The 11986-nt window shown below is 38.6% G+C and overlaps 1 protein-coding gene across 2 annotated transcripts in view; it reads right to left on the bottom strand.

The window, feature by feature from the left end:
- Positions 1-1540: 1540 nt before the first annotated feature.
- DPYD (dihydropyrimidine dehydrogenase) overlaps positions 1541-11986 on the bottom strand; it is a 370709-nt gene continuing 360263 nt past the window's right edge. For both annotated transcript variants that reach the window (XM_086752907.1, XM_086752908.1), the window contains 2 exons: positions 5733-5873; positions 1541-2988 (listed from right to left, as the gene is read on the bottom strand). In XM_086752907.1, the coding sequence (XP_086609033.1) occupies positions 2818-2988; positions 5733-5873 (312 nt within the window). In that variant the 3' untranslated portion in view covers positions 1541-2817. The remainder of the gene's footprint in view (positions 2989-5732; positions 5874-11986) is intronic.

The following is an 11986-nucleotide window of genomic DNA, read 5'->3' as shown; positions in this document are numbered from 1 at the left end:
AATTCATATCCCTTTTTTTTAATAACTGGCTACAGCATTTGCAGAATAGACCAGATTTTTCTAATTTGTTTCCTTGGCTCTTGGAGATGCTGAATGGGATGGATTCCCCAAGACAGATGTGAAAACCTATAAAACCCAGGAATATGTCCTTTGTGTCTCTCTCCCCTACCTGTTTACGCCTCGCCTTACCCTGCGGACTTAAGGACAGTCCTGCAGGAGAGCTAAATGCGGCCATTTCTCTGAGTTCCCGCAACACGCAGATTATTGTTGATTGTCAGAGTAGGAAAGTATTCACATTCTTTTGGGAATGCATTTCCTGAAACTCTTAATGGATTTGACAGAACAAGAGTGGGGGAGAGGGTGGGTAGTGAGAAAGAAATGTGCATAATATAACCTGTTATTCCTTCTGCGGTTTGATTATAGTCCTGATTCACAAATCATGTCTTTACTCCTCCACAGATTACTTTATAGCTACTTGGGAATACTGGAATGTCCTGCAACTACTGAATATCCTAGAAAAAGCTCTAATTTTGCTGCTATATTTATGATGTGCATATGTTTCACTACTTAAATTAGTTCTCCTGGCATTGTCCTGTATTTACAAAAAGCCACACTACCAGATACCATGCCTTCAGGATAGCAAGGTAATCGAGTCTGACGATGCAGGAACAAAAGACCTGGAGAAGCTGGCCAGTTCACTCGCAGGTGACGCAGCGCCTCTCACCCTTGGGGTTTGTGGTAGGTAGGCTACAAAATAAGTACCCGGTACCAACCTGGGAGAACATAGGTACTTTTCCTTGCATTTGCTAACTGAGCACATAAAACATTACCTGCAGACAATCTGATTTTGATGTTTTTTTTCTGCTCCACTCAAGGGCATGCTGCTTGTCAGCCAGCTCCTTGGAAGAGGTACACGTAGTAGGTACATGCAATGACTCTCCAAACTTTGCCCCTATCATTCAGAAAACAGCTTTTCTTCCCAAGTCCGCTATAGCTCATGTAAGATGAGAAACTAACACAAGATCAAGAGCTTTAAAGTTTCAGGCAAATATTTTCTAAGCAGTATGACTATCTGTTCCTGTTTTCATCTGAGTGTGGAAGATCCACAGTGATGAAGAGAAAAAAATTAAAGTATGAAGAGAAAGCTATTAGTGGTGACACTGGGCTTGCACCTGCCAAGGGATCTCATCAAGCAAGCCCAAAGTGTCAGCAAAATAGTGTTAGTGGAGCAAGGATACTGAATGAAATGACACTTCAAAATGTTAGAGTGACACAGAGTGTTCATATGTGTGCACTTAAGTGTGTGCGTGTGGGGAAGGAATGCAAAAGGAGACAGGTCAAAGGCAGACAAAGAGGTGCCAGAGAGGGGCAAAGAGCATGCTACATTCTGCACTGTAGACAATTAATGGAATAATGTACACATTAATTAACTCATTAATGATTCCTGTAGTGAATCTTAGAGATCATGAAATACCACCTGACAAGCCTCTACAAGAAAAATCTGTTAGTAAATGAAACTTGCCTGCCAAACAAACCCAAGTTGGTGTCAACATTTATTTATAATTTAGTGCACAATTCATAAATCAAGAAACAAAAGTCAGGGTATATTTTTAATCAAAGCTTTTGTTGATCACAATATATGGTAGAATAAATTGACTTGATAGATCATTCATTATTATTATGAAACGAAAAGCTTTATATTCCTAAGTGGAGTAAAGCAGACAGTAATACATTCATATTAGAAGGCTCCTACTGTGAATGAAAAATGGATTAAAACTGAGATATCATTCAGCAAAAAAGACAAATCTATTTCTTTTTGGTTGTGAAACTGTTATAACTGTACACAACCAATAAGTATGAAGAATTGGCACTGGGGGAAATCATCTTGCCAGTTTGTCCTATGTGTCTGTGTTTGGCAAACGTTGTCTGCAGGATGTGTATTCCATTTGCACATAATCAGATCTCTGACCTGTAACGTGTACATTCTGGAACATTAATTGGCACAATTAAAAAGTTATTTAGAGGATGAGCTTGGAGCAAAAAATGTTGTCACATCTCAGAATCCTGAAATGCAACCTGGACTTCATAATAAGCCAGTTTAACAATTTTTAGAGAGATGTTATGAGTGTTCACTGGGGGAGAAAAAGTAACCATCAAGCTACCCATGCAACACACAAATCTGAGGAGTCCAGCATGTGTCAGTGCACAGAAATTTATTCTATAAAGTGACTAGTGTGAGAAAGAATTAGAAAGGATTATAAAAACACACTACCATATGCTCTAGTAGTTGAAAGTGATTAATCCAGTTCTTACATCCTATTTTAAACTCCCTTTCATTTCTTCCCATAGAAAAATAGAAGCCACATTGCTTTGTTGGAATGCTATGTAGTTAATTACATCTTCTAAGAAACTCTTTTAAAACTAAATGTAATGTTTAATTACAAAATGCCTCCTTGAAAACGGTTAGCTTGTACATCGATTTGTAGTTCATTAAAAATGCTTTCTTAATTATATTTACAGCCAGAAAATACATAGAGATTAAAGAGTCTATAAAGACATTTTGAAATTACAGCAGGAATTATAAGGATAAAGTTACACTTCAAATAGTGGACAACAGACAGCTATGACTAATTGCTGCCTTTCTGTAATTTCAAAACTTAATTGTTGTAAAAATAATAACTGGAAAACCTGGTGTTCATTGTAATGGCTATCAATATTACATTTTTTTATAAGAGTAGATTTTCAGGGACTAATTAGAAAGCAAATCAATTGCATCAAACAAGTGTAAAGTTCACATTAGCTGTTGGACTGATCACCTCAAGACACAGGGTTCACAGCTAAGGGCAGCCCGCGCTTTGGTTCGTAGGGTGTTGTCCTGGAAACCATGCGGATGCAGTCGATAACAGGGCAGACACTGAGACACAGGGTGCAGCCTGTACAGCTGTCAGTAACCGTGGGCAGGTGGGTTTGGGGATCAAACTGGATAGCCTGCGAACAGGAATAAACATTATTGATGTCACTCACAGAAAAGGTCAAAATTGCTCCCATTTTAGTGTCTGCATTTCCTATGCTACAGCACTTGGAGACATCTTGGTGTGATTCTGCACTGCAGCTATAGCAACTGTTCAACTGGCAGGGAACAAAACAACCCCCCTCTCAACACTTTAAAGTTAGAAATATGGGCCAAATTATATCTCGGCGAAAGCTCTCGGGTCACAAGGGCTGGTTACAAAAGGAGGACTTTGGCCTATGATGTTTGAACTCCCAGAGGGATATTGCTCCTTCGTGTAAAGGAAATATTCCGTGAGACAGCAATCTGCCAGGGTTATTGATTCAGAGCAGACACCAGACCACGTCTATATGGCTTCAGCACAACACAGGCCACAAAGCCTTCTTTTGACTTTTGTTTTCAGCACAGCGTAAACAATCTAATTTAATAAATAGCAAAGAAAAACACAGCATGCTGTGCCTTGTATGATTATTTTCCTTTGCAAATCTTGGAAAGGGATATCTGAGTTTTGGGCAGGCAGAGCTTGCTTTAGTTCTCACGTTTCCATTCAGTGAATCCTCATTACCAATTAGGGTGATAAGTGTATTTGAATGTGAAACAACAATTGCAGTCTCAATGAAATAAGCTCTTGGTATAATGGAAATGGCAATTAAAAGCAAAAACAAAAGCATCATACAACCACAAAAGCTTCAGTATCTAAGAAGCAAGCCTAGAAAAGTAAAAAAAACCAACCAAACAAACAAAAAAACCCCACAACCCACTGAATATCTACTTTGAAGAGTTTTAGGAAGGAAAAATCAGGCCTGAAAGCTGAACTCTTCCTTCTCCGCAAACAAATGGTGCCTTAGCAAATCTCCCTAACCATCGTCAGCAACTGGGGGAGACAGGGAGGAGATGGGACACATTAAGTGGTGCTGCAGGTTGGCAGATATGCAGCATTTGGGGGTTTCACTACTAGGAAAGCACAGAAGCTGCTGTAGCAACCAGTAAGGGAATGATGTAGGTACTAACTGCCCTGAATCTGCAAGTTTTACTTTAGCCTGAGCACAAAGAGAGCTTTGGTTTGTGAGTCTTTAAGGAGGACTGGTTCCTCTCTCCCTAACAACAATACACATCTTGAAAGGGAGTTCAAAGAGGGAGAGGAAGTCAGGACTACAGTGCTAACTTTAAATTAAGGCAAGCTTTTCTGTTGGAGTCATACAAGGTAATAGCTCCGAGGAGAAGCATGGATATTTTTGAAACAAAGAGAAGCATAAAGCAGATGCTATTTTGAAGGGGGAGTTATTTATTAAGAACTTATTTGCAATTAATTTCTTTTCAATTTCCTTAATTAATTAAGGAAAAACATTTTTTTTTGTGCTTAGAAAACCTCCTGGGGTTTTCAACTTTGGTTGTTCCAGTGTCGATTTTTTTTTCCAGTTATAGAAAATAAAATTTTACTAAACAATAAACACAGTCTTTTGCTCCCCAAGGGCTATATCCTCCCCTTCACTGGGAAATCTGATGGAAGGTGAAGACTACAGTGTCAAGAAGAAATTTAGACAGTTAAAAGGTTACTGTAGTAATCTAATCTGCTACAAATGTAGCATTAGTTTTCTCATATCAGTGGAAAAAAACATGTCTACATTTGCTCTGACACACTTGTTTTGACTGAAGGAGTTAATTTTAAATGGGAAGACTTCTTTCATTGACTGTATGTAGTTAAATTCATCAGACCTACTATTGATTAGACTGAAGATAGAAACTAACAATAGAAAAAAGGTCATGGTGTTCAGAGGAAACTTGGTGCTCAGTTAAAGTATTCGTTTCTAACAAACTATTCTCAGACTGGGATGCATGAGAAAATTAATGTAGAAATTATTGCTTATTGCATACTAGATTCCATGGAGGTTATGCTAAGACTGTAATTTGGTTTTCTAGAGGAAGATATGTCTTCCTGTACTGCCCTTTTTACTGCGCACCAGTTCATCAGCTCCAGTGGACATGGCAAGGAATAGCATGTAAAAATGCTGATACATTTCATACAACTTATGTTACTGTACTGAGCAGAAATCAGAGAAATACTTTGCTGCAAACAGGAACTCCAGCTCAAAATTGTGCTATTTTCTGGGCACAATGATTTCTGCAAACTTCAGCCTGCTGCTCTAAACTCTGGAAGCTATCCTGGAGAAAGGATTTGTACCTCAATCAAGATCAAAACAAAAACCCACCTGCCTGAAACCTGAATTAGTTCAAGTTCAGTTACACTGATAGAACAAGGACTAGGTTTCTTAAAAAGCATTTGGCAATAAGAGCAGCTCTTGTCTCCCTGCATCCCCTTGGTAGGAAGGGATGCATTCTTCCCTTTCTCCCTCATGTACTTGAAAACCATCAAAGAACTACATTTATTGCCATCGACTTGAGTCTCCTTCGTTTTCTTCCTCTTAAAAAGAATCCCACTTCCCATTTGCAGTTAGGGAGAGAGGGGGAGAGTGACCTAGAGCGAGCCAGCAAGATGTGTACACTCTGTATAGCCCTCCAGAAGAAGGGCGGTGTTCTCACTGCCATGCAAACAGCTCAGGTAGGGCTTGCGTGGCATAGCCTGGGAGTATGCCGAGTTCAAATCCGGTATTTTAGACATCTGTTTTTACCACCTGCTCATCAACAGAAGGTGGATTCTTTCTTCCCAGCAGAACATAGATAACTCATCGTGCCTTTCTGCTAATTACAGCTGTGCTCTTACCTGGTAGCCGGAATCATTACAGGTCATGTAACATTTGCCACAGTTGATACACATTTCCTCGTCTATCAGAGCCACAACTTGCTCTGTGTTGCAGAGCTCACCATATGTTCCAATATACTGCAGTGCTTTTCCAATTACATCCTAGGGAAAAAAAAATAAAGTTATCAACTCATTTAGAAGATACCTAAGCAGTTTCTGTAGCTGCACAGGAGCCCTCTCTAGTACTTAAATATAGATTTGTCCATGCATTGTGATGATGTCTAGGATTTTTCTTATAAATTTCCAACTTGCTGACCTTCATACCTGCTGTAAAATACAAAGAATGTACATTCTGAATGTAGGCAGCACTAGAAGTACATATTTGTATACAAACACATTCTACCAATAGGTTACATGTTTAGAACTTTATTTTGAATGTGCTGGGTTTTTGCCATTATTGTGTGAAACTTCAAGGAAAAAAATGGAGCACAAACCAGGAGTGACATGCTACAAATAATCAGATGATCCTTGGTCATAGAATCATAGAATAGTTTGGGTTGGAAGGGACCTTTAAAAGGTCATCTAGTCCAATGCCCTCGCAAGCAGCAGGGACATCTTCAACCAGATCAGGTTGCTCAGAGCCAATAACAGAAAATACTTCAGCACATAATTTCCAGTACAATAGCTCACCATTGATCCTGATGCCCAGTTCCCTTCCAAGTAGCAGAAACCTCCCCTGAGCCCCATCCCCACTTTATACACTGAGCATGATGTCACAGGGTATGCAAGAGCCCTTTGGCCAATTTGGATAAACTATCTCAGCTGTTGGCTAATTGGTAACCTATCCCAGTTGTGTCCCTCAGCCACAAGTGCCACCAGCTCCAGCTCCTCTCCCAGCTCAGGTGAAACTTCACTCTATCCTAGCCAGAACCAGGACACATGCCCTCTAAAAGAAGTTGTTTGGGACCTACCTGATGTAAACCTTTTCCACTTTACATCAAGGGAAACTGCACAGTTCAGTGGTAGAGATGGGACAAGTCCCAGGTCCTTTGGATTACAAATATCCCTCAGTTAAATTAGTTTAACTTGTGGAAGTAGAGCACAGATGATGAACATGACTGCATTTTGAAAGATTCACTCTGTGGCACTGTATTGGTTGCCTGGATATTTTATTTTAAGCATGCTTCTACAACAGTTCCCATGTCACAAAACAAGCTCAATTTTATGTGCAAGGTTCTACATTGTTAAGATAAAGTTGGGCTCAGTAAATAAAGGTTATGTGATGCAACAATACATTTTGCTTTTCCTTTAAAAAGGAGTATAACTGTTAAGTATTAGAGAAATCTCATTGAGTGATAGGAGAGCAGAACTGGCTTCAAAGTCATTCTACTGTAATAAACCAAGAAGTTATTATGATTTTGATTATGGAATTTGATCCAAGTCAATTGAAAAATGCTCAAGATCAAGCCAAATTTGAGATACAGACAAGTCTGCCCAGAATTATAAGCTTCAAAGTGTTTACCTTTGGTCTTGCATCACCAAGAAACATGATAAGGATTTCTTTTTGTATTCTCTTTCTCAATATTTTCTGAAGAAGCGATGCTTACCTTATTCCTATCAGTCAAAAAAAATTATTCTGAAATGATCAGCAACCATTTTAAGTATGTAGTAGTATGCTGTACAATTTGTAATCACATACAATGCTCTATATATTGTTTTCCATTCTCATTGCAGCAGAATCAGATTACAGTAACTTAAATTTTCATTGCGTGTCTTATTTTGAGCAGCTGTACTTCAAAGAAACTAAGCATCCCTAATATCCGCAAGGATCTGTAATATGGCTTTATCAATGCTTGCGATAAAGGAAAGCTCTGTTACATGAATTAAATGCAAAAATAGGTCCAACTTTGTCTTCCTGAGTCTGCTGAGAACTTGCAACAACAGCTCTACTTCCTGAATGACTGACTCCTGTTCATCTCAGTGAAGTTTTAACTTTGAGGCCATCATGGCCTTTGGCAGTTAAATTACAATAGTATCTTTATGCAATGAGACAAATTTATTTGTTTGCTGGATGCAGTGATAGGGTCTATGAAGTTACCCTTAATGACCATTGAGGTAAGAAATTCAACCATATTCTAAGCCCAGGAAGAAGGGCAGGGAAACTGTACTGGGTTTTTTTTTTGTTCCAAAAACACTCAAATCTTTTCTCTCTGCCAAACTCCTAAGTTGCTGACATGTGAAATACTTTGGTTGCATTCATTCAATGCTAAAAGCCTTCCAGTTCTTCTCAGCAACATGTAGAGAACATTAATGCTCTTCCAGTGTAAAACAGCTATGACACATTGCTAAAGGCAGCATGATGAGTGTGGACAGATGACTGTAAGTGAGCAAATTATCACAGCTTAATGAGTTAGCACTCATCAATAGAGCTGTGCAAGCTGGTTATGTACACGGTCCAAATTCACTGCAAATTTGAAGTAAAATCTGTTTGCTTAAGCCACTGTAAAAGGTCAATTAACTACTATGAAAGTGTTTCAGCTAATACTTTTTACTTTGGTATTGCAAAGGACTAGACTTGAACACACAGCCCGTTACTGTGCCTCCACTGATAAGCTACAGTAACTAACTCAATCAAATGTGATCTCTTAGGAACTGCTCACACTTGTGTATTTTCATTTCCATGTCTTACTCAGAAACGTTCATGCATTTACTGGGAACTGCTCAGCAGTTTTGAGGTTGCTACAGTTCTCAGGTTTCTGTAGTCTTCTGTTTCAGTGGAGAAATTGTTGTAGAATTCAGCTCCAGCTTATTTCAAGTCTCATGTAGGCTTGTCTGTATCAGAACTGCTACAGGTTTCAAAATACATGTGTTTTTGTGTGATCTACTGCCCCCAGCAATACTAATATCCTGGAAGCCTCTCTTCTGTGTATATAGCCCCCAAACATTCCACTGTGCGTCACAAATGCACGTGTCATCTGCAAGTACTGGACTATGTACAGAAGAATTTGAAGAAATGATATAAAACCTGTACAACATACAATGAGGTAGCTTTCCACTGCCTGCTCATGTTGTAAAAATATCAACATGGGGAGATTCCTGATAGTGAAGGGTGTTTTAATCTAACAAAAGCAAACACTTAAACAGCATAGGTAATTAACAATTTTCTCAGGGAGGTTCTGGATTCACATTTGTATTCTTTAAATATTCTTTAACACCGTCTGGATGTTAACAAAACCCACAAAGCTCAAGCAGGTTGTAGAGATGGGCTGCTTAAATAATCATGGGATGGAGGGCCTCGCTTATGAGAGAAGACAAAAAGAGTGTAACAAGATGTTTAACCTGGGAAGACAAAGGCAGAGCGGGAATATGATGTCTCTTTATATACACATCAGGGAGGGAAAAGAGCTATTTAAGTTAAATGACAATGTTGGCACAAGAACACATGATTATAAGCCAGCCATGAATAAATTTAAAGCTGGAAATTAGAAAGGGCTTTTTAAATGGGAAAGGAGGGAGGTGGTTAATGGCCTTCCAGAGAAGCAGCTGAGGGGCAGGAGGGAGACAGTCCAAGGTTTAGGATAGCATTAGATAGCTCAGGAAATGGTTGCTTAGAAGAACACAGTCAAAATAGATTTTTCCAGCTACAAACTTAGAGAGGGAATAACAAAACCAAGGCATACAGCATGGTGATTTCTGAATTTGTAACCAAGTCTTACTTCTCACAGCTCACAAAATACACTTCTGGGAACTCAGCATCCCAAATAGGGAGTATGATGGCATTTTAGAGGCCTGAAAGGGATTTCAAAAGACTGTGTCAATGATTTGCTGCTCATTCACACTCCTGGCTGTTGTGTCTTTTAATCACTTCTTTCTCTCAAGCAAAAACTGTATCTTTATTCATTTGCAAAGTTTCAAGACTTTATTGACTAAAAAAGCAATGGCACTTAAAAGATGTTTTGCAGGTGCACTCTTTTACAGCATCTCAAGCTATCTCAGAGTTTCTTGTTTCCATCAAATCATAAACCTTTGGAGCAAAATAAACAGTGCAGCAAGAAATAACCAGCTTTCACTGTTTAAAGTGCAGTTTCACTCCAAAAAGCAACTGTCTAAAATGGCACTATGGGATTCCACACTTGTTATATCTAAATGGCCTACGGATCTAATTTGCACTGTTTAACAGTGTAATTTTTTTTTTTTTTGCCAACTGCCAGACCTGCAAACAGAAGCCAGGTTCTGAAAGTCAAGCTGTGTTCTTTCTGGCTTATAGATTACCAGCAGCAATTAAAAAAAAATAAGCTGAAAGTTAAATTTTGTCCTAAGTTACGCCTTTGTAATCTCAGGGACCTGGAGTGCTCCTTTTGATTACTGCTGTGCTGTCCCACTCTTCTCAACAAAACTGTACTGAACGAACCGGCAGAGGAATGTAGTCCTGCAACTGCAACTGGCAGGGAGTTAAGTTGCTATGGAGAGAACCAGAGCAGAATCCATTAGTTTTATCTTACTAATGAGTACAGAAAAAAAAATTCATTTTGTCTCTAAGCTAGGCAGATGTGGTTTTGAGTATACACAAGGAGCAGATCTGTTCAGTAGTATATTATTTTTACAATGCTATTTTTTATGATAGCTGCATTTTTAATGTTAAGATATCAAACATTTATGGTGATTCGCTTTTTATTAGCCATCATGTTAGTAAACCTATATTTGTAAATACAATTCATGTTTCAGGGATGGCTCTTTGTAGACTTGCTGTGTCCATCTTCATGCAGGCCACACTGTAAAAGATGACACTGTACTCTAGAGATGATGAACATCACAGGCCTCTCATTACATCATTAGAAAGCCATACACAGTGCAGGTACTGCATCTCATATAGCAGGCTCAAGGGGAACACAAGTACTTATATCTTATTGCACTTTTTGAGTCACCATAAAACACTTTGCATGCCATACTATGTTCAGGAGAAAGGTTCACTGCCTAGAAACTTTGTGCACTTGAAGCTGACAGCAACAGCAGGTAAGGAAAGCAGGGTAGTCTTTAGATTAACAGAAATAGAAGTCTGCCTGTTGTGAATGGCAGCCTGTCCTAAGGACAGGCCTCAACCTCAGTCTTCAGGTCTCCAAGGGTTCTTCGACTATAATACATTGACTATAGTCAATGATCTATACTGCTGATTCACCAGCAAGCAGCATAGAAAACTCCTAACAAAGCACCTGACATTTATATAGCAAAGTTGTGCACTTGATCCCAAGTATTCTCTCTATTCATTATTATTTATCAGCTGTTTGGGCAGTTCTCAGCATTCAATAGGCTGTGAAAGAACAAGGGGCTCTGCAAAAGTGCCCTCACTAGGATACAGAGAGAGCATGTAAAGGGGATGAAATGTTGCAAAGAAAGTAAATGAGTGTTTATCTCCATTAGGGAGATACTTGCCTTCCACCTGTTCTTTTTTGGTAATAAAGGTGAGGTATTATCAGAGAGAGAGAGAGATGAAAAGAAGAAATGCTAGGAGAGAAAAAATGTGGATTAAAGAAGAAAAAGTCAACAGAATCTGAGGGTATATGATCAAGGTCAATTTACAGTAAAATGGCTAACAACAATATGTAATCTCATTAAAACTAATTTTACACTGAAAGATTAAAGATGCTTTAGCAATAGTTAAAAACGTTATTAAATGTGCTCTGGGATTTAGTGACCTCTAAGCCTTGTTTCAGTAAAGCAAGTAAACCAGTTGCAGTACTAGGTAAAGAGGGACCTACAAAATAACTCAAATAAACCTTTACTACATAACTCAATAAGGCTTCTGTCATGAAAATGATGCCTCATGAATCTATCACAATTCTTTATGAAGACTAATAAATAAATAAAAAAACCCAACTGGTACATTTTACGTTTTAACAGGCCTCTGACACAATGGAGTTCTGAAATTAAGTAGCCATGAAGTGGGATTGTAAATTGGCTAAACAAAGAAAAAATAAAGAGCTAGAATACAATGATCAATGTTCAGAAAAGGCAAAGTACTAACAGAGTAAAGTGTCTCAATTTTCTGGTTTAGCTATGATGCTGTTTAATATGCTTGTGTGTGTTTCAGGAAACGTTTTGAACCAGAAGACTACAGAACTGATACTGATTTTAGTTTAAACTAAAGTAAAGAATACTCAAGGAACTTCATAGGTATTTTATAAAACTAGATGAACAGGTACTATCACGGTGAAAAAAAAATGCAGTTTGACAAACAGCATGTCAAAATCAGTAACTTTCACTATTCGTGCCAACAG

Source organism: Chlamydotis macqueenii, chromosome 8 (assembly GCF_036417535.1).
Source record: "Chlamydotis macqueenii isolate bChlMac1 chromosome 8, bChlMac1.mat, whole genome shotgun sequence".
Classification (NCBI taxonomy): Eukaryota; Metazoa; Chordata; class Aves; order Otidiformes; family Otididae; genus Chlamydotis; species Chlamydotis macqueenii.
Note: the sequence above shows the minus strand (reverse complement) of the source record. Positions and strands in the feature narration are given on the sequence as shown.